Source organism: Armigeres subalbatus, chromosome 2 (genome assembly GCF_024139115.2).
Source record: "Armigeres subalbatus isolate Guangzhou_Male chromosome 2, GZ_Asu_2, whole genome shotgun sequence".
NCBI lineage: Eukaryota > Metazoa > Arthropoda > Insecta > Diptera > Culicidae > Armigeres > Armigeres subalbatus.
Window position 1 is genome coordinate 395,642,058 of NC_085140.1, and position 23,277 is coordinate 395,665,334.

A 23,277-nucleotide genomic window follows, 5' to 3' on the forward strand; every position below is an offset into this window, starting at 1 on the left:
ATGCTGCTTGGTTAATGGTTCCAAGAACACTCCACGGCCGAGTTCACGTAGGCTGATGTGGGTGCACTAAGGTCTAGCCAAAAAGGGGTCCGATTTTTCAGCGCATTGAATATTTTATGCACTTTTCAACGCATTAGATCATATGACACATTTTTGGCGTATTTTTATCAATACGTATTTTGGATTCAGTCAAATTTCAAAGTGATCCGCCTCGTGAATTACAACAGAAGGAATATAGATAGTAGAATCTATAGATGAGCGAAAGCATGGCTGAGTCGATTTTTTTGCCCGTGCACACGCGCATATGACGTCACAGCCCTTAACGTTTCCATTGAAATCGTGACGTCATGCTCGTTTGGAGACACGTTTGACAGTTCGTTTGGAGACAGAGGATTTATCTTCGCTCATCTATATATTCCACTATCTATAAGAAGGAACATGTAACATCTATAGATAGTATTGTAGATCCAGTTGAAAACCGAACTGAGCTCCCGCGACAATCGCATTTTCTCCTATTTCCGGATGTCGCAACTGCATCGCGAGTAGTGCGCATCTATGCCATAGCCGTGCGCCATCATGCGCATCACTCGCGATGCAGTTGCGACATTCGGAAATGGGAGAAAATGCGATTGTCGCGAGAACTCAGTTCGGTTTTCAACTGGATCTACAATAGAATCTATAGATGAGCGAAAGCATGGCTGAGTCGATTTTTTTGACCGTGCACGCGCACATGACGTCACAGCCCTTAACATTTCCATTGCAATCGTGACGTCATGCTCGTTTGGAGACATGTTTGACAGTTCGTTTTGAGACAGAGGATTTATCTTCACTCATCTATATTATCTGTGCAGCTCAAAACCGAATTTTTGAACTCACGACAATCAATTTTTCCCCTATAAGTCGCAAGTTTCACTACTGCGCATCTGGTGCGCTGCATAGCGCATTTGGTTGCGAACAATGTGCACTAGTTGCGCAATGATGCGCTATAAGTTGAACGCGCGGTTTTCGCGAGTTCGAAATTCGATTTTCAACTGGAATCATAATATATACCACTATCTATAGTAACACCTATGAAAGTATTGGAATTTTCTGATGTTATCCAGCTTTCCACGCTCGCCATAATGGCGGCTGCTATAAATATTTCTATAAATATTTTTAATATTTTGGTTAGTCAGTGTTTTCGATTTCGAAATATTGCTCGTTCTGCAAAATTCATTTCACGTATGTTTCTGATATGGAAATGTTTACAGCTTAAAGATGGAAGCTGGGTAACCGGTCAGAATTAAACTTCGAAAATTGATTGTCGTGAGTTGTTTTGAGCTGCACCAAACGAGCATGGTTCAATGGAAATGTTAGATGTTCATGTCGTGCACTCAAAAAATTCGACTTAGCCTGATGCTTGCTCATCTATAGATTCTATTAGATCCTGTTGAAACCGAACTGAGTTCTCGCGACAAACGCATTTTCTCCCATTTCCGAATGTCGCAACTGCATCGCGAGTGATGCGCATGATGGCGCACGGCTATGGCATAGATGCGCACTACTCGCGATGCAGTTGCGACATCCGGAAATAGGAGAAAATGCGATTGTCGCGGGAGCTCAGTTCGGTTTTCAACTGGATCTACAATAGAATCTATAGATGAGCGAAAGCATGGCTGAGTCGATTTTTTTGACCGTGCACGCGCACATGACGTCACAGCCCTTAACATTTCCATTGCAATCGTGACGTCATGCTCGTTTGGAGACATGTTTGACAGTTCGTTTTGAGACAGAGGATTTATCTTCACTCATCTATATTATCTGTGCAGCTCAAACCGAATTTTGAACTCACGACAATCAATTTTTCCCCTATAAGTCGCAAGTTTCACTACTGCGCATCTGGTGCGCTGCATAGCGCATTTGGTTGCGAACAATGTGCACTAGTTGCGCAATGATGCGCTATAAGTTGAACGCGCGGTTTTCGCGAGTTCAAAATTCGATTTTCAACTGGAATCATAATATATACCACTATCTATAGTAACACCTATGAAAGTATTGGAATTTACTGATGTTATCCAGCTTTCCACGCTCGCCATAATGGCGGCTGCTATAAATATTTCTGACAGTTACTGCTTCCGACGCAGAATTGTAGGCGACGCTATCGTATCTAATGTCGAATTCGTTTTTAAACCTGGGTCAGTGCCAACCCGAACCCTGAATAAAAAAAAACATTTTCAGGTCCATCTGTCATTGGATATGTTAGTGTGCATAGCATCGTGTTTGTTTTGATTTGAAACATATGATCCAGGACATCCAGTGCACTAGCAGTGCGTTGGCCTTGACTAATCAGATCATGATAAATAAAGAAAGTGCGTGAACTGTTTTTGCGGAGCAATTAAGGTACCCCGGGGCAAGTGAAAATACGGGGTAAGTGGGCACTATGGCTGCCGATTAATCTGTGAACGATTTTAATGGTAACAATGTTCTAGAAAGATGAAGCAGAATTATCAACGAATTCGCCTGACACAAAAAAAATGGAATCAAAACCATTTGTGGCACCATACTAATGGTATTGTTTAATCATGACTTTAAACTACCGGCAAAATCTATTACTTTTATTTTAATTCAATGGATTTCCAACAAAATAGTCGTTTCTAAATTCATTACTGATGTGGAAAGTGAATATTTTGAGCAATTAAATAATTGTGTGACATCGAAAACGATTTGAAAGTTTTGATTAAAGCCAAAATCTGCAATTTTCACTTGCCCTTAAGAAAACACATTAATAAAGCACAAAAAAAAAAAACTTGCCCTTAAGTTTTAACATACATGGGGCAAGTGGGACATATTTGAAAAACATTTTCGATAGAGCCATTTTACCTGTTTTTAGATTGTTTTCTAGTGAAAAATAACTTTGACACTCATATATCATATGAATCTGAATCAAATGCAGTTGATATCGCTGGTTTCGTTGTTAAGAAGTAGTGTACAGTTGATTTACCAAATGTGTATTTTACTTTCTGGAAATTATCTTCCTCATGGAAAAGAGCAATGGTTATAACTAAGGTACCCCGGGGCAAGTGAAAATATGGGGTAAGTGGGCACTATTGCTGCCGATTAATCTGTGAACGATTTTAATGGTAACAATGTTCTAGAAAGATGAAGCAGAATTATCAACGAATTCGCCTGACACAAAAAAAAATGGAATCAAAACCATTTGTGGCACCATACTAATGCTAATGGTATTGTTTAATCATGACTTTAAACTACCGGCAAAATCTATTACTTTTATTTTAATTCAATGGATTTCCAACAAAATAGTCGTTTCTAATTTCATCAATGATGTGGAAAGTGAATATTTTGAGCAATTAAATAATTGTGTGACATCGAAAACGATTTGAAAGTTTTGATTAAAGCCAAAATCTGCAATTTTCACTTGCCCTTAAGTTTTAACATACATGGGGCAAGTGGGACATATTTGAAAAACATTTTCGATAGAGCCATTTTACCTGTTTTTAGATTGTTTTCTAGTGAAAAATAACTTTGACACTCATATATCATATGAATCTGAATCAAATGCAGTTGATATCGCTGGTTTCGTTGTTAAGAAGTAGTGTACAGTTGATTTACCAAATGTGTATTTTACTTTCTGGAAATTATCTTCCTCATGGAAAAGAGCAATGGTTATAACTATGCAAAATTTCCCGTTTACAGTGCAAATAATATATTTATTCTACAATAGATCAACAGGTTTTTTATTGTGTTTTGTTATTTTTAAACATCGCATAAGATTAACAGATTTTCAGATAAATAAAGTGCTTAAGACATAAATTGGCCATTTCGTTCTATTACAAACTTACAACACTGCGCATCGCCTGAATAAAAACGTTCTTTTTGAAGTTCTAATTTATGTAATAATTTGTGTTCTAAACAGAGAAACATTCATTCGAAAAGTGAACAAAGATTTTCTCATCTCTTTCATCTAACACATTTGGTAAGAAAGTAAGCTAAAGGGAAGCCAGACAATAGCCAATTAAACAGTAAACCGGCTGTTGTCTTGTTTTTATATCTGCTAACATTGTAATCCCTTTCTTTTTGCAAAAACAAAAGTCTGACAAGCAATAAACCTCCATTCATGATCTGAAATAAATATTGCTGCACCAAACATTCATCAGAGCATCAAAAATTAGTGCCAAAACCTATACAAAACACAAATGCATAATAATAAGTGTTTCGAAAAAGAAAAAACTTTTTAAACCCAATTGTAAAGATAGTTTTTCCTCTGAGAATCATAATAAACAAAGTAAAACTTGTTGCTTAGATACGACAGCGTCGAATGCAGTTCGGCGTCGGAAGCAGTTACTGTCAGTAGTATTTATAGCAGCCGCCATTATGGCGAGCGTGAAAAGCTGGATTATGCTGTACAGCAAAAAGTGTACATCATGATCGAACATTAGGATTGATCCTCGGATTGATCGTTTGGAATATTTTCAGTGTAGATATTTTTGGCAGTGTAAATTCGCGAAGTCGAAGCAAAATTCTTCACACAAACAATGACAGTTCTTTATGGGTTTTTACCGACCCGGTGACAAGCGCGGTGTCATCATCATCAATAGACATAGACCGCTGTCATCATTGAAACGCAGTATGAAAAAAATTATAGCCCAGGACATCCTGGCTACGATCTGGCGATGGGCTAAACAATAGGATGTCAGTAGCCTGGTTTTTACACACTCAGGAAAATCGACACATACTTTATGGCAAAAATCCATGTATTTTGAAATATGCATATCATGTGTCGGCACATACCAAATTGCATACAAATTCACACATGGATACGATGACCCACATAGATAGTATGTATGAACGCTCATGTAATTCATGCGGGCGCATGAAATATATGTGTCAAAAATATGGAATGCATTTGGCAACCCCCATTGCAAAAATCCATGTGTAAACTCATGAATATAATGCGGAGTTTTTTGTGAGTGCAGTAGAGCAACAGAGAGGAGGACATGGCGGCCATGTTTCACTCAAACTCTGACAGATAGCAATGGGATTTCTCATAGGAGGAAAGAGCAGAATTTGCTTCGACTTCGCGAATGAAAACTTTTTTCCAAGCTTTTTTCCGCCTGTTTTGCTTTGCGGGTTTGAATTCCTGAAAATTCATGATTTTCCTTTTACAGTGCATCCATGCCGAAAAGGCAGAAACCAGGGGGGTAATATGCGGTGCATCGCGCCTCCTTTGCATTAGCAACCCTATAACCAGAGACCGGCGGAGTGAAAAACTGTCGAAATGGCAACGTATGAAAATGCATGAAATCGAGAAAATGATACTGGCAGCACTTGAACTTTTTGCTTGCTTCTTATGGATGCAAAAAGTAAACAAGTCGAAATGGAACCGCTTTTGACGGTTCGATTGGAAACAAGATGGCGTCTTCGCCGATCTTTTATTGTAGTATTTCTACTTTGCATGTAGTATGAAGCAAATGTAAATAAACAATCCCACACATTTTTCATTAGACAGCAGTAGTGTAGATTAACCAATATCCTACAAGATTCCAGTTCGAAAAATGTTACACTTGCCAAGCGGGGTGGCCCAGGGTGGCTAGCCTTTCCCAAGCGGCGAGGCCCGGATAATACATCTTACACTGTAAACTCGACAATACCCATTAAAGAGTTGAAAAGACCCATTTTTTGATGATGTATTGAGCTGTCAAAATAATGGGTACTTTGAAATTTCTGATAATGTGTACTTTCACCCCATTTTAAAGTTAAAAGTTTCTACCCATTAATGGGTGAAAATTTACTTGAAAGATGTTGTGCCAAACAATCGAGAAGAAGCTGGGAGAAGGAGAGACAATTTCGTGTGGTTTAATTGTAAGTATTGTTTTGCTCAATTTAGTTTGATTACATAATTAAAAGTAGTTAAATCATTTAGTTATTGCAGCTAACGCCTTTTCCCTTTGGTTTGGCGTCGGGGAACATAAAAAACCATATCTATCACCGGACAGGATGAAACTCCGCCTCTGCAACTGTTGGGGCCACACACGTAGCGGGGCTGTTTACTGTGGAAGCCTTATAATACCCGTAAACCGCTGGATCCGCCGATGAAAAAGGAACCTGTTTGATGGAATGTTTTCTCCCCGGGACAGAATACGCTTTGCAATGGTGAACGAGTTCCACTGGTCAACAGAATCGCTGTTCTGGACGGATATCCGCCTCTGTTGAAGCTATGCTGGTTTTGTTTTGCGGAGAATAATGGACAATCATGTGTACTCCCGGATCCGCAGAAAGAAAAGAAATTTCAATGTTTTCTTCCCATGAGAATAGACGGTTGGAAAGATGAGTGAGTTCCCTATCTACCGGTGAAGAAAACTGAACTCACATGAACTAATGTTTATTGTTATGCCGTTTAGAGTTTTAATAAACGTTATAATCATATTTATTTGCTTCAAATAATTTCTTTCACTATTCGATTGATGGATTGAAAGTTTAATTCTAATGGCTGTTTCTGAAAACAATAATGGGTAAATTGTACACATTTCCCGGAAAAGCTGTTGATCAATAGTGGGTAAAAATCACTCGTTAGTTTGACGTATACTCGGTTTACTCATTAATGAGTAAACGACGTTTACTCTTTTAATAAGTTGAACTATTTAACTTCATAATGGGTACTTTTTTACCCATTAAAGAGTACTTTGGTGGCACAGTGTAGGTAGGCTTGATTTCTCGCGTGATTTTTGAAAACGTCGTAAGTCCAAAAGAGAGGCTCTCTTTGTTTACTTTCTCTTTCGATTATTACAAAGCCATACTAACATTTACATTGGATTTTCCATCACCGATCTGAAGAAAATAGCTTTGTCTAGTGTGCTGAGGTAAAAATATTGCAACAAATTTTAAACTAGCCTAGATATTAGCAAAAGAGATCGTAATAAAAGAGAGTCTCTCATTTGGACTTACGACGTTTTCAAAAATCACGCGAGATTTGTTCGTGGATGACAGGCTTAATCCCCCCCTGGCAGAAACCGCAGAAACCTGGATTCCACCCTGGATTTCAAATTTGACATTTCGCCACCGTGTTTGTTGATGTGTTTGTTATCATAATCGTCTGTTCCGTTCGTTCAACAGTTTTCACGTGTTTCGATTTGCATATTTTTCCTTAAAATGAGTGAGTTTATCGAAAAACGCCGCGAATTATCTATCCAGGAGTATGAGTTTATGAAACACCTAAAGCTCTTCACGGATGAGGAGATCCATGGTATAAAAAACAAGCGGTTCCAACACGAACACAAAGTGGAACGCAGGTCTAAAGAACTGCCGGATTTCATAAATTACATCGTTTACGAAAACAATGTTCTGGACTTGTTGAAGGAGCGCCGTAAAAAGCTTCGGGTTCATAACGGCAGGCACAATCTAGAGAGTTGTATTTTCAACCGCATTCGAACGCTGTACAAGCGGGCTATAGATCGCTTCCCGGGCGAGTACCGCTTGTGGACACACTACCTGAGACATTGCGAGAAGCACAAACTCGAAACGGAGGGTTCCAGAACTTTGGACAAAATGTTGAACTACCATGGAGACAAGCCAAAGAGCTGGATCACGGCAGCGAACTGGGAGTACAAACAAATGAACAGTATGGACAGAGCGCGACATTTCATGTTCCGGGGACTGCAGCAGCATCCGGAGTGCAGAGATCTTTATTTGAACTTCTTACGACTGCAGCTTCAGGAGGTGGACACAATTCTAGATACGGAAGAAGATATTGCTATGCTGATGGAAGTAGAGAGCTCACCACTTAAGCGCGCCTTGGAATGTTTGAAATTGATTTACGAGCATTACAAACATAAGGATCAAGATTTGGAGTTTTTCGTTCAGTTATTAGACAGTCTGAAGAAGTGTGAAGCAACGAATAGTTTTGCACTAGTGGTACTGGGAGACATGAAACGGTTGTTTCAGGGCAAGGAACTTATGTGGAATACGCTGGCATTGTTGGAGCTTCGTGGGTCTTATTTACTGCACGGAACGGACGACGAAGGAAAGAAAAGCGAAAACACATTCAAAGAAAATCTTGAAGCTTGTGTTCAAATTTTTGAGGAAGCTGTTCAGATACTTCCTACTAAAACAATGTGGTCTTACTATATTGACAGCATGCTGAAAATTAACGAAGATATGTCGTCACACCAAAAACTTCGTCGTAAAGCCCTAGGAGTTGCCTTCAAGAAAGCTTTTGAGAATGGTTCTCTCGGTGAAGACAAATACGTTCAGTACCTCAAGTTATTAATCCACACTGATAAACCCCAGGACGCCTTAGTTAATGGTGTTTTGGAAAAAGCGCTTGATGCGTATCCCAGTTCCGTCAAACTCTGGGAGTTAAATCTTCTATATTTGGCACGTAAACAGGAGCCGTCGGAAAAGTTCGATATCGTGTTCAAACAATCTTTAATCAAATGCGGAACAGATGTGTTGTCCCTTTGGATTGCTCGTTTCCAGTACTATCACACAAGAACCGATTTATCCGAACGACTGGAGCAAACTTTTAAAGAAGCTATCATTCAATCTCCGATCGTTTCAACGCACTTCCAACCGCTTTATTTGGATTTCCTGGCAATAACGGAAGACATCAATGCAGCCCGTAAACAATATCGCCAAATGTTGCGAAACTGTTGTCCGTGCCTGCAGCTCCACAGAAAAATGTCACAATTGGAATCCATCCAGGCTCAACCAAACATTGATCAGTGGCGTTTATGTCATGAGAATGCCACTCAATACTTTGGAACATCGGAAACATCAGTTTGGATTGAATATATTTGCTTTGAGAAAGATGTTGGCAGTCCTAAACATATGCCAACCGTTTTTGAAAGAGCAAAATCTCGGCTGAATGGCGATTTGGTGGCCAGGTTAATCACCGAATACGAATTGTTGAGGAATCCTTCAGCTTAGACAAACAAGTATATATCCAACGTTTATATAATAAAGAATTGTTTCACATAAAATATAACAAACAATTTTTTAATTCTCTAGAAATCCAAATCCACTAAGTCGTCGTCTTCGCCATCTTCGAGCAAACTCTGAAACCTTTCATTACTTTCAGTCTTGGATAAACCACTCCCACTGGCTTTCGCTGCTTCGCATACCACAAGATTGTCAACGCTACCGAGGCTTTCGCGTTTCTTCAGAAATGGTTCGATGTTGCCCGCCGAACAAGGGGCGTCCACGTTGGTCGAATCGGAGAAATCCTCGTTGCAAAGACCGGCTTTGTTCAGGATGTTCTGTTTCTTCTGCAGCATTGTCCAGATTATATCGTCGGCCGTTCCCTTGGCGAGCAAGTACCGAACAACGACGGCACTTTCTTGACCAATGCGGTGAGCACGACTTTCCGCCTGGGCTAACGTCTGGGGAATAAAAAGTTGTTAAAAATACAAGTTGATAAAAACTAAACAAGTAATAATTAAGTAACTCGTTAATTGCATTCTGATAGATATTTTACAAAGATAGTAACTTGTAATATTGCTGGGTATTTCAATACAGTATTCAGTGCATACTCTTCTTCTTCATTGGCATTACATCCCCCACTGGGACATTGCCGCCTCGCAGCTTAGTGTTCATTAAGCACTTCCACTGTTATCAATTGCGAGGTTTCTAAGCCAAGTTACTATTTCTGCATTCGTATATCATGAGGCTAACTTTACTTTGATTTAATTTTATGAGAATTATTTGGTCGGGGTTCAACCAAACCGCACCAAGCGGCTTTTTCACTGACTTGCAACATTTTGTTCGCACAAGGAAAACGTGAATTATTTCATATTAATTGGTTGGGTACATTCGATACGATTTGCGATCAATATTTTTTGCGCTTGGTGTGTTTTGGCAGAACCCCGACCATTACATACCCTGACTAAGATTTCATCCTCAACTTTTAGAAATGAGGTTTATACTTACACTTGGATTCCAATCAAGCTCTGCAAATAATACTAATTGTGCTGCCGTCAGCGTAATTCCAGCATTACAAGCTTTCAAGGATAAGACAGCAGCTCGACAAGTATCTTTGGTTTGAAATTTGTTCACTAGTTGCTAGATGGTGGAAAGATGGTTTGTGTAAGTTCTTTTTCACATTTTACTAATAAAACTTATTGACAACATAACCTCGCAACAAACGTTCATCTCGACAATATTACTAAAATTATTTATAACTAGTTTATAATAATAATTTACAACATTTCTACGTCATGTAACCAACATCGAAATGTTACGAAATTAAAAGATGACTGCTACTTGCTCTATAAAATCTTACAAACGATTGCCATTCTTTGATAAGATTAAAACGTTGTCAGAGGTTTTTATTTGCTCGATTTGCGCAAAAGCTTAGAAAAAAACATTGCTAGAGTAATTACCGATCTTAAATCCGACCTAGTCGTACCATCTATTCGAATGTGATCCACTTTGTGTTTGCTCAAATACTTAGAAAGCGAATCCAGCATTTTGATGTGGTGGGCAAAAATGATGAATTTGTGTTTCTCCTCCAACACTTGCTTCAGATATCCACTAAAAAAAGAAACCCATTTCGTTACGATTTTTTTCTCTAATAAGTCAATGCATACCAAACCGCTGGAGCTTTTGCCACTGCAGTAGCGCTATAATATTGTATCAAAATTTCCTCGCGCTCGCGGCCTTTACTCGTCGAGTAGTCCGCGGCATAGCTGTTCAAATTTTCTTCCGCTTCAAAGTTCTTGTTTATCAGCGACCAGTCTAAAATCACGGTTTCTCGACTTTTGTCCGTTAACTGACTCATGACGTCTTGCTTTGTTCGTCGAATCATAAATCTAGCAGCCAGCAACAGATTGAGCTCCTCTAAGTTTGACTGGCCACTGGCATCCCAACCGAAATTCGTTTGTTTTCCAGCGCAGTACCTAGTACTGTACTCTTTGAAATTAAAAAAGTTCCTATCCAACATCTGCAGCTGACTAAATAGCTCCACTGGTCTGGACAAAGCCGGAGTTCCAGACAGCAAGATCACGCGTTTTGCCTTCTTAGCCAGCTCATGTGCTACCGATGTACATTTAGCTTTAAAGTTCTTCAACGTGTGCGACTCATCCATAATAATAAATCCAAATCCGCGTTCCATTAGTTTATTGAAGCACCTCTCCATCAAACTGTAACTTGAAATAAGGATCCGAGCTTCGTCGATAGGATCTTGACTTCCCTGCAGAGTCACAATGTTATGCATCGGAACATAGCGAAACAGTTCTCGAATCTTTGCGGCCCACACATCCCTCGTCGATGCCGTCGTGCATATCAACAGTGGCCAATTCTCCTTATAGAAATCAGCCACTGCCAACGCTTGATAAGTCTTCCCTAATCCCATCTCGTCAGCTATCAAAGCTCGACCACCCTTATCAATAGCGAAACACACGCCTTCCTTCTGAAACTCCAGCAAAACATTGGCCAGCGATGGTTCGATGCCATTCAAGCAAGCTCGCGATAGTTTTGGTCTGGGATTGCCGTTGAAGTACCGTAGAACAAAATTAGGTATTGAACCAATCGAAACGTGTGGATTCAGTGCTGTCACCCTCTCATGAACCATCGCATAATCTTTGATACCAAAGGTCCACGCTTTGGTGTTAGGTTCTGAAAAAAACAAGCGTTGAATTTGATATGCAAAAGTAATTGCGATCCTCAGGTGTAACAATTCAATCTTGGACGAAACATTTAAACTAAATAGGGGAAGAGAATTAAAGTTGAGAACCTTGAAGTAGATTTCACACTCACCATACTGCTTGGAAGGAATGCTTTTAAAAACCTCGATCAGCTTTTCATTGAATCCGGAAGCCTGCACGACGAATCTCGATTCGGACACCATCGCACAGGAGCAGGCAACGGTCCGGATGAAAACCGGTGCTATCTTTCCCGGGGTCCCATTACTACTGGAAGAATTTTTCGCATATGGATGCATTTGAGAACGAGCGTTATTATAGAGATTCTTGGTTTTTCCATATCCTCCACCACCGGGAACAGCCGTTCCATTGGTAACGATTTGTTTGAAATTTGTAGCCGGTTGATTGGCACTGCTGCTACCAGTACCATAGAAGGCACTTGTTTTGTGAGCCTCTATCACCTGCTTCTGCTTAAGAGGAAGGGTGAAAATAGGCTTCAGAGGAACCGTAGCAGATGCTGATGACGGAATTGGTGCTGAAACTTTGGCGCCTACGTTGTCCTGGGCATTCTTCCGAGCATTCAATCTTTCGATGGCAATTCGTCGCTTTTCGGCAATTTCTTCGGCAGTACACGACATTATATTAACACTTTCGGCACACTTAAATCATTGAAACTAGGACCATTTCACAAAAATGCTTGAAAATTACGGTTAATTTGTTATAAGTACATACTACGGTTTTTTTGAACTGGGAATGAGGAATTCAGTCAAAATGTCAGGTTTTATTTTACTTTTTATCTTATTTTGATCTTTTGATGATCATAAAAAGGCTGAATTGTGAAAGGCTGAAAATGTTCAAATATGGATGGTATACGGAAGAAACAAACTACCCAATAGTGAGTTTAATTCACCCAACCTCGAACATCCGTACGGGAAGCCAAAATTGAGTAAGAGGGTCGAAGTAGTTTGCCTTTACTCCCATGTTAAAAAAGTTCCCAACGGAAAATTTATTTACTCAAATGTAAGTTTAATTCACTCAATTTCGACCTCAGGTAATAAAACTCAAAATTGGCTTCCCGTATTGAACTGGCGTCGTTGGATTGTTTGGCTCTTTTGTTTTTGACAATAGAAGAAAGAGTGGATGAAAGAGAAGAGAAAAAATAACTCAAAAATAAGTTTAAAAAAACTCAACGCTGGGTACTTTTTTTCTTCCTTAAGCATGCTGTTGAGAGGAGTTTTATAAATTCTGTGAAACTGGTAACACTGTTGAATTCTCATATGTCACTGCAAATAATTTTCACGTAACATTCACCTGAAAAGACACGTAGATATTTTCCACTAGTCTTTTCAGGTAAAATTTACGTGAATCTGAAAACCAAATTCAGGTTAAGTGATTCAGGTATAATGTACCTGATTTTCACGTAACATTCACATTATGTGCAGATGACACTGAAATATTTTTTTCGTATATGTTACGTGAATTTTCGGTAAATTTTATCGTTTGTTTTAGTAGATTTTAAATGATGTATTGGTGAAATTTGTTTACTAAGCTAGCTATTTTATTAGTTGTAAAGACTATACAAATGAATGACGGTATAAAACATTTTATTGGCGTTTAAATATAAATCATTTTATTTACATATATAAGCACCACAGTGAGCGTTACAGTTACAGTAGCACTAGGGAGAACAAGAGGGAGAGTATATTAATCCATGATAGCATTTCACTGTTTTCAATAACCGTCGTATCCCGTTGATTGAGCACTGTAGTTATTTTACATGTGGAAGAAACAAACTATTAGTAATTTATTAAGAAACAAAATATCGCAATACTTACGATTCATATCTGTGCGTTGTTCCGAATAACATATTCTATTTGTTCCAGGATCCGATTACCTGAAATTAGATATAACTCTTTGTCAACGCTTGTTTGATAATACTTGAAGCACTTGCACTTACCCAGAACAACTCGAAAAAATTATCCGCAGATCACAAATCCTCCGACCGTTTTACTGAAATCGCCATCTTGATATAGCAAAACATAATTCAATTTTCTTATCATGATCACCGATAGAATCTACCCAAAATTCACTTAAATTTCACCTGACAATCCGGTAAAGATTATCTTCGTATTGGTAAATTGTACGTTCATCACATGATGATTATCTGATTCTTGTTTTCCAAAGTTCACCTGATTTTTCAGGTAAATATTACGTGCATGATCAGTTCAGTGTATGCTTACATACTGAGGCGATGAGATTTGATTAGTGTGATTTAGAGTTGCGATGGAGCCTATAGCTAGTGAATTGGATTGAAACTAGATTGTATATTTCTTCATACTTGTGAATTAAGTTTAATTACTATTAATTGATGATAAATTCCAGTTTTGAAGCTGTTTGTAATGGAAGACTGCTGTCAAAAACAGTTTCATTAAACCCAGGAAAACCCCATCGCAACATTCTTCAAAAAATCTATCACTCGAATGGATAGGAGTCGCCATGGATGAACTGAGAAGAAAGCTTGAACTGCTCGAGGAGCAAGACAAGGTATGGCGGGCTCAACAGAACGAAATCGAGAAGAGAATCCAGCTGGATTATGAGCGTAAACTGAAGAAACTGGACGAAGACTACGAGAGAGCTGTAGAAGAAATTGATTTGAAATTTAACGCACGTAAGAAAGCAATAATATTGAATTACTGCGGGCAAAGCATGTATGAAAAATCGGTGGACGAAGAAGAACAAATGTGCAGCGACAAAACAAAATCACACGCTGGAAACGATGGAGCAGTTTGCTTAGGTGCCGCAGTTTCCCACCAAACTGCTACCCATCAAACGCAAACGTACGTATCGAAAGACAAAAGCATTGAAATTGAACCGATAGATCAAGCGCTGCAAAGCACCAGCTATGAAGCAGCGACAGTCGTGCACCATCCTGATCACCGAACAAACTTGATTGAATACATCGGTTTCAATACCATCGCAGAGGATAGAGGCGGGAAAGAATTAGTTCACACAGGAGCTAGGAACGATTTTGCGTGCAATCGTTTTGTGGAAATAATAGTTTTTGATCCAGGTGGAATAATGCAAAATAGATCAGTTTTGTTACTAGTTTCACGGGTGGGAGTGTTGAGAGGAGTTTTATAAATTCTGTGAAACTGGTAACACTGTTGAATTCTCATATGTGTATGCTTACATACTGAGGCGATGAGATTTGATTAGTGTGATTTAGAGTTGCGATGGAGCCTATAGCTAGTGAATTGGATTAAAACTAGATTGTATATTTCTTCATGCTTGTGAATTAAGTTTAATTACTATTAATTGATAATAAATTCCAGTTTTGAAGCTGTTTGTAATGGAAGACTGCTGTCAAAAACGGTTTCATTAAACCCAGGAAAACCCCATCGCAACATTGTTGCGATGATTTTCCTCTGGCTCGAATGAAACCTCCTTGACAGCATTGTCCATTGTGCAAAGCTTCAAAGCTAGATTTTATTTCATATTATTAATTGATATTTCCGTATATATAATTCAACTTACAAACTAGTTTCTAAGCCAAGATCCAGAGCAACATCACAACACTTAAACTAATGCAATATAAACCAATATTTTAGTATGCATATGTATGTGCGACGTGCGTGCCTGTAATTCCAGTTATAAAGCCAGTGTTGCCAGTTTCACTCATTATTTCAACTCCTCTCAACACTCCCACCCGTGAAACTAGCAACGAGCTGGTCTGTTGTGTAGTGTTAAGAATCTCTATCTCTGTAATTATAGCTTTTAAGTCCCGCCTGGATAAAAAATCACTGTTTTTGCAAAACGCCCCTCACTCACGTTTTTTCCTAATATGCAAAGCAAACCGCTTTGCATCAGATAACTCTCAAAACTGTCCATAGCTGCTGTATATATGAATTCCTTTTTGATGTCTTTCTGCACGACGATAGGCAAACGACGTGCGTGCCTGTAATTCCAGTTATAAAGCCAGTGTTGCCAGTTTCACTCATTATTTCAACTCCTCTCAACACATGCACAGAAAACGAATATTGCACAAAAGTGGGATGTTTTCACTCAAAACTTTATTGGCCAATAAGCTCAATTTTATAGAAAGCAGGAGACCCAACCCAACACTAATATTTACGTTTTACAAGGAATATTTGCAAAAATGGAATGAATTGATGATGATGCTGACGAAATGATGATGGTTTGCATGCAAATTTACCAAAACAAAGACCGAGCCGTTCACTCAAAATTTCGATCAGCTGATCGAATCTGTCTCATAAAATGGCTTATCCAGCTTTCCACGCCCGCCATAATGGCGGATGCTATAAATAATTTTGACAGTAACTGCTTCCAGACACTGAACTTGAATTTCGATCGTAGTAAACCATGATTTGCCTGATTACTGTTTCCAACGACTTGTTTATTATTTATCAACAAGAAAATTTATAAATGGCTCTAAACAGGTTTCAAGCGTAACACTCCCGCATAAATTAAAACGATCTGCATTACTGTTATTATTATTCATTTGAATTAAGCAATATTGTTAATATTTATATTATAATCGATTTAAAATATAATTATAAGTTTATCCTGAACAAATACTGTACAGCATTTTAAATTTACGACACCATATGCTATAATTTCACAATATATCATTTCTTTACAATTTTTTATAATTCATGTTTGATTTTCCTTAGGAAGAAAATGATAATTGACTGTGATGCGCCATCAACACATATAGTAACAGTACTGAATGTAGCGTTGCTATAATCATGTACCCTTGAAGTTAAAATTATTTCGCTGTGGTTCCACACATACAATTAGAAATCATATGGTTCGATGGTAAAACTATGATAAGCGTTCATTTTCTACAATAAGTGTGCGTATCTTTTGACTGACGCCTAACTGCCCTGTTTTATTTACATATGTGATGGATGTTGGTTTGTCAGAACCAGACAAATTTTATATTCGTGCACAGTTTTGCAGTTTTTTTAAATTTGTTGCATCACTAAAAAGGTAAGTGCATTTAATCAAATATCTACAATATATACAATATAAATTCCATTTACAAATGAATAAATTATCATTCTACAGTTTGCTATGGCTCGAAGAAAGGAATTCGTCTTCCTAGGCGCTGAGCCTGAAGCAAAAGCCGCAAGTGGCAGTACGCCGTCCGGAAGCGGAGGCGGAAGTACGCCGTCCGATCGATGCTAATCTGCAAGGATGACGAAGTGTTGGTCATGTGGTCACTATAACGCAATCAAGTTGGCAAAGCTCTGTAGATTAACCGCAAACAGTTCGTTGCCGTTTGGCGAATCCAGCGGGCGAAAATAAATGGTACAAACATTCATTCGAACCTGACTGTAGAACTCAAGATGGACAAGGATCGCATCAAGACTCTAAACCGCCATATCGCTTGAGGAGCGACGCTGTCGAAGGATAATACACCGTGGAAACGGTCGCGGATTCCGCCATGAATACCAGTTCTTCCGGTCCCCTAAGCCCACTGTTGCTTTCGTTCATTCATACACAAACATCGCATTGATTTAAAAAGGAAAGTATATCATGATTTACAGTATCATTTTCAATAAAGCATAATTATCATATAAATAACCTCGTAAATATCTTATTTCTCGTGTTTCCATGGAAAAAATGAAAAAAAAATACCAATCGCAGTCCATTCGCATTAAAGATAAGGGATACGGTCCATCGATTTTTTTTGTGTACCCTTTTACTGTTGGTTGGTATCGTGTTCAAAAGAAATTTATTTTTCTATCTCAATCACATGTTAAATTCCGTTTACTGAATCGGAAAAGTAAAGAATCGAAACAAAATTCTTTCAACAGTATCCACCTGACAAGAACAAAAATCAAAATTGGAATTTGTAAGGTTCCCACGCAAAGTAATGGGAGCTGTCACTTTACTTTCGGAAAAATATTCTGCTCGATTATTCCGTAAGTACAAGTGACATTTTGCTCCATGCAGATCAGTTGTCAAAATTCCGCTTGGTAATATTGAACGAAATTCCGTAACCTCTCTACTTTTTAAGTCGATACTGGCCTTAACCACATTGCATTCCATACCGTTTTATCGAAAAACAAGGATTGTAAAGGCCCAAACACAATGTCAGCGGAACGGCAACGGAAACGGCAAATTTGACAGAAAATATATGGGCTAACTGTCAAATTTGCCGTTTACGTTGCCGTGTCGCTGACATTGTGTTTGGGCCTTAACTGAAACATATCACATACTGTGTATGAATAAAAATGTACCGAAAAACGCCTTGTTTTGAATGGTAATTATACTTAACCGCCCATTACCAGGCCCATTACCCATGTAGTTGATTTGCCAAACACAGTATAACATACTGTAAGAATCATTTATGATGAGGTTAGTTTATCATAGTTTTAAACAGCAATCGGAATAGTAGGAGTAATGTTATTTATCGTCAGAAATGATCTGAGATATGGTTCAATTATGGTTCAGATTTATGCGGGCTATTCTAAAGCTAATTTAATAAAAATTAAAAATCAATCTTTGTTTACAGAGCACTGCGAAGTTCCTTTAAATATGAGCATGTCCATAGGTTCTACTGTTTGCCACAACTGCTCAAATGATCGATGGCTCTTAGGTGGACACGGAATGCGGAATCTCCTGATTCGTATTATCGTATCGAATTATTACCAGTGACGGTGTAAAAACCTGACTCTGTGATACAATGGAGCTTTTCTCGATGAAATTTGGAGAAACCATCAATATCGTACAACTCAAGCTCTGCCCTGATTCAAAAAACGTTACAATCCCGGTACTCTTAGCCGATGATAGTCACACTCACAGATGAAGCTCATTAGGCTTTCAGCGATCGTGTACGTACACGCACGTTTCACTCACACTTTTACTCGGTTTGTTTGCAACCACGAGCAGCTGTCACGGCAAAATCAAATGGGATTGTTTGCAACCACGAACCCGCGTTCGTGTTGGTGAGAAATGTCGGCGAGACCCTAATTGACTTGAGAGAACAGGCTTCGAATCTCTCTGAATTTAAATAAATTGAACTTGAAAGCGACAGTTAAAAAAACACAAATTATTCAGTTGTAAAATTTGCTAGTCATAAGCAATTCGATGACTGTCGAAAATTATCTTGCTAGCAGGATCATCAATATATATACAGAAACCCGATTTTTGTCTTTTACCATTCACTTTTGGTCTTGATCAAGCCGCAAGGTTCAAGAATGCCGGAATAGCGAGGGTTTACTACCCGTTCATCATAAAAGGGTGCACAAAACCCAGGTTCTGTGAAACTTCTTATTTATTTTAGTATCAACTTAGTCCATAACAAACAACGATCGTGCTCGGGTTTGATCTATACTCTTGCGCGGTATATTTACTACTCCCGATCTGCCCAATTCATATTGATAAGAAAATTATTTTGAGCTTTTTAGTGGAATGTTTTCACCTGTGGTTAAAATACCCAGATTCAACTGTCTGTCTGAACATTATGATAGAATCATAATGCAAATCAGATTCCGTTTCGTTTATTAGAACCCGTTGTTGCAACGATTCTACGACCTTCGATATAATTATTTAATAACATTAAACCTTATACCACTAATAAAATTTAAATATTCAGTACAATTGCCGCTCTACTAGGCTCTAGCGTACGCTGGATTACGATCTTGCGCTTTTCTGTCTACGTATTTTTTCAAAGATTTCAATGTGACGGAATCATTTTTGGAATCAGCTATTCAGACACCATGAGCGAGAAAGAATTAATACCACGTATCCGCGTATCCATGTGACGCCATTATTTGTCATAATCAGCTCTACCTTTCTTTCTAATGGCTCAATACGAGCATGAGATTGAGGTCATTCTGTATGTGGAACTGATCCAATACGAGATAAAAAGAACGTTCGTATCCTAGAAAGAAATATTTTAAATTAATGAATTTAAAAATGACGATAATACTGATTAGAAAAAATATGTCCACGAATCCAGGCAAAAATGTCCATGTTGATAAACAATAAACAATTCATTGGATGCAAAATCAAGGATTGCTTGGAGCAAAATTTTAGTTCAGCGTCTGGAAGCAGTTACTGTCAAAATAATTTATAGCATCCGCCATTATGGCGAGCGTGGAAAGCTGGATAATCCAATTTTGAGTAAAATGAGTGTGCCGCCGAACTTTAAAAAATGGGCAAATTTGTCTGCAGCGAGAAAGAGATAGCATATAGAAGTACCCCCTCTTATAAAATGGCTAATACACAGCCGGATGACACACAGCTATGCTTCTGGCACCAGCATAAAATTCACGTTATTTTTTTTGCTGTGGACGTTATTTTCTGATACAAACAATATTGTTACCAAATATTCAAATTTGTTTTGAACCGTACTAATCGTGTTGTGTTGAATGACGGTCTTATTACAATTAAATTGAAAGTCGAACACATTTTTCACGGCACGAATACGTGGTACATAACGATAATAGTAATAAATTCATTCAAATCGCTTAACAACAATTACTCCATCACAAAAAATTAGTCCTGAAATGATGTTTTCGTTTACTAATTTTGAATTGTCAGTGGGGCCCACCGCGCGCTAACCCCAGAGATGTTAGCCACCATTTTTTCCCATTGGAGAGATAGGCGATGACAGTAGGGTGCTAATACACGATTCGAGGCCGCATCCCTCCATCCTCGAATGCTCCCAACGCTCACGAAGTCGTTCTGTACCTGGTCAGCCCACATCGCTCTGATGGGCGGACTGGGGACACCACACAGCGAAATTCAGCGAAATGAATTCGGTAGAAAAAGAACACGTACATGCGGGCAGCAGGGACTATGTCCAAGGGCTTGACGATTCCTCCCCATAGGTCATCTGCGAGTTGTGGCGCCTGCCTAGGACGTGGTGGGGTTTGACAGTGCGCCCTGTTAATCCAGAATATCAGGTAGTGTGCGACGCTCCGCTGCAGATCGAAGATGAATAGGAATAGTATGAATAGTATCAGTCAGTAGCCTGCCGTGGTACAGTGATCGTTCGATAATTGGGGCACGACCTCACCCCAACTAGCGAATGCCGTTCGTTAATTGGGGCGTTTTGACAAGCGTCAATGTTGTTTACTTTTTGCATTGAACAAAGGAAAATTTTACGCGCCAGAAAATATCGATCCCGCCAAACACGGAAACAAAACGTCAACGTGTTTTTGATATCACATTCTGACGTTTAGCTGCTTTTTAATTGGGTTTCGCCCCAATTAACGAACACCCAACTAAAAAACGCCCCAATTAGAAAAAAGCCAATAAGCGAACGTTCACTGTATAGAGAGGGAACTCTAGTTGATATTATTTGTGAGGGGGTTCCCTTCCTATGGCCAACAGGTTATGGGCCCAGGAACGGAACATTCAGGAGCTGGTCAATAGGGTGCTGTGCTGTGCTGTCGGATAGAGGGCATTTGTACGGGCAACGGATTGGACCAGGAGGAATTGTTCGGCGAGGAGGAGCTGTTAGGTGGGACGCTAAACAACCCTGACATGACGGCCCTTCAACGAGACAGGAGGTTTGCGCAGGCCCAATAAGCCGCCTTTAAAAACAACCATTACGAACGACATAGAAGATAATACTACTTGATACAATCGGCTACGACCTAGGCGACGAATAAAGGATCACGATTGGAAGCTTGGAACATGGAACTGCAAGTCGCTAGACTTCGCAGATTGCGACAGGATAATCTACAATAAATTACATCCCCGCAACTTCGACGTCTAGTGCAGCGAACTGGAGACGCGTGCTGCAGATATTCCAGAAAGTGGCAGCGTAGAAGACCAATGGAGCGCCATCAAGTATGCCTTCATCGCCACCAGCGAGAACAATCTGGGCGAACTACGCACCCAGAGAAAACAATGGATCACCGATGAGACCTGGAGAAAGATAGAGGAGCGAAAAGAAGCCAAAGCAACGATAGAGCGATCGAAAACCAAAGTTTTAGCCCGTCAACGATACGTGGCTCTTGAGAAGGAGGTAAAACGCTCATGTCGACGGGACAAGCGAGCGTGGGCAGACTCTCTGGCCAACGAAGGAGAGAGAGCCGCCGCAACCGGGGACATTCGCCTCCTCTACGATATCTCACGACGCTTAAGCGGGGCGAAGATGAATGCAACGATGCCTGTGAAAGACGCGAATGATCAGTTATTGACCGACCCAACTGACCAGCTGAAACGCTGGTTCGAGCACTTCGAACAACTTTCAAGTGTCAGCCAGGCCATCACCACCTCGGCATGTATAACACGCGTCAATACCGAAGCTCCATCACTGCTAGAGATTCAAACAGCCATCCAAAGCATGAAATCGAATAAAGCCCCAGGGGTCGACCGCATATCAGCCGAGATGCTCAAAGCTAACCCCATGACATCCGCTCAACTACTACATCGTTTATTTCGTAATATCTGGGACACCGCAACTTTCCCGGTCGACTGGATGCAAGGTATCTTAGTGAAGGTGCCCAAAAAGGGTGACCTGACTGTATGCGATAACTGGCGAGGCATTATGTTGCTGTGTACCGTTCTCAAAGTTCTGTGCAAAATTATCCTAGCCCGGATTCAGGAGAAGATCGATGCGACTCTCCGGCGGCACTAAGCCGGATTCCGTGCCGGAAGATCTCGTGTGGGCCATATTGTCACGCTTCGCATCATTCTGGAGCAGGTCAACAAATTCCAAGAGTCCCTTTTCTTGGTATTCATTGACTACGAAAAAGCTTTCAACCGTCTCAATCACGAGAATATGTGGGGCGCCTTGAGACGCAAAGGGGCTCCTGAGAAAATCATCGGCCTCATCGAAGCACAGTACGATGCCTTTTCGTGTAGAGTGCTGCACAATGGGTTCCTGTCCGACCCTATCGGGGTCGTAGCTGGTGTGAGGCAAGGATGTATTCTATCACCGTTATTGTTCCTCATCGTAATCGATGAGATTCTGGTAGATGCGATGTACCGTGAACCAAACCGCGGTCTGTTATGGCAGCCTATAACCATGGAGCACCCAAACGACTTCGAATTGGCTGATGACGTTGCACTCCTCGCGCAACGGCGCTTTAATATGCAGAGTAAGCTCAACGACCTTGCCGAGCGCTCCTCCTCGGCAGGTTTAGTCATCAACGTCAACAAAACCAAATCGTTGGATGTAAACACGGTGACTCATTCCAGTTTCACAGTAGCCGGGCAACCAGTGGAGAATGTTGAAAGCTTCCAATATCTTGGTAGCCAAATGGCGTCAGACGGCGGAACCAAGATCGACATAGGCGCACGGATCAAGAAAGCAAGGGCTGCCTTTGCGAGTTTAAGAAATATCTGGAGAAACAGGCAGATAAGTGAACGCACCAAAATACGAATTTTCAACTCTAACGTGAAATTTGTGCTGTTATACGCTAGCGAAACATGGTATGTATTGTTGTGTCGGAAGTTAAATAAAACAGAATATCAATCATACAAGAGAGCGAGTTTATTCTATGCCTACTCTAATCTACATTTTAACATTTCAATCTAATGCATATACGTGGCAACCAATTTGAACCGATCGTACAACTCCTCCTTTCCATAAAATAAATAAAACCTATTTTAATTCATTTTATTTTCAGCAGTATATCTTGAAACGAATAGTAAT

General features: G+C 39.7%; 3 protein-coding genes and 1 long non-coding RNA gene across 4 annotated transcripts; 2 read left to right on the top strand and 2 right to left on the bottom strand.

Annotated features, from left to right (window-relative positions):
• The first annotated feature begins 7,068 nt into the window (after nucleotides 1-7,068).
• On the top strand, nucleotides 7,069-8,987 carry LOC134213223 (U3 small nucleolar RNA-associated protein 6 homolog). Its single transcript, XM_062691976.1, has one exon. It carries the CDS (start codon nucleotides 7,147-7,149, stop codon nucleotides 8,920-8,922), a length of 1,776 nt encoding a protein of 591 aa, XP_062547960.1. The 5' UTR covers nucleotides 7,069-7,146; the 3' UTR covers nucleotides 8,923-8,987.
• LOC134213222 (SWI/SNF-related matrix-associated actin-dependent regulator of chromatin subfamily A-like protein 1) lies at nucleotides 8,971-12,443 on the bottom strand. Its single transcript, XM_062691975.1, has 5 exons — nucleotides 11,749-12,443; nucleotides 10,581-11,607; nucleotides 10,374-10,524; nucleotides 9,922-10,053; nucleotides 8,971-9,374 (listed from the first exon to the last, which is right to left on the bottom strand). The coding sequence occupies exons 1-5, from the start codon at nucleotides 12,269-12,271 to the stop codon at nucleotides 9,000-9,002; spliced, it is 2,208 nt and encodes a 735-aa protein (XP_062547959.1). The 5' UTR covers nucleotides 12,272-12,443; the 3' UTR covers nucleotides 8,971-8,999.
• Nucleotides 12,444-13,235: 792 nt separating this feature from the next.
• On the bottom strand, nucleotides 13,236-13,781 carry LOC134217458 (uncharacterized). The gene is made up of 3 exons (XR_009981045.1): nucleotides 13,591-13,781; nucleotides 13,469-13,527; nucleotides 13,236-13,395 (listed from the first exon to the last, which is right to left on the bottom strand). It is a non-coding gene; the product is annotated as an uncharacterized LOC134217458 (long non-coding RNA).
• Nucleotides 13,780-15,346, top strand: LOC134217457 (uncharacterized). Its single transcript, XM_062696222.1, has 2 exons — nucleotides 13,780-13,955; nucleotides 14,016-15,346. Exon 2 carries the CDS (start codon nucleotides 14,130-14,132, stop codon nucleotides 14,772-14,774), a length of 645 nt encoding a protein of 214 aa, XP_062552206.1. The 5' UTR covers nucleotides 13,780-13,955; nucleotides 14,016-14,129; the 3' UTR covers nucleotides 14,775-15,346.
• Nucleotides 15,347-23,277: the final 7,931 nt, after the last annotated feature.

Coding starts and splice junctions, on each gene's coding strand:
- LOC134213223 (XM_062691976.1), top strand. CDS start 7,147: ATGAGTGAGTTTATCGAAAAACGCCGCGAATTATCTATCCAGGAGTAT.
- LOC134213222 (XM_062691975.1), bottom strand. CDS start 12,271: ATGTCGTGTACTGCCGAAGAAATTGCCGAAAAGCGACGAATTGCCATC. Junction 10,525..10,580: donor GCAAAAGCTCCAGCGGTTTG/GTATGCATTGAC, acceptor TTCTTTTTTTAG/TGGATATCTGAAGCAAGTGT. Junction 9,375..9,921: donor AGCTTGATTGGAATCCAAGT/GTAAGTATAAAC, acceptor TTTATTCCCCAG/ACGTTAGCCCAGGCGGAAAG.
- LOC134217457 (XM_062696222.1), top strand. CDS start 14,130: ATGGATGAACTGAGAAGAAAGCTTGAACTGCTCGAGGAGCAAGACAAG.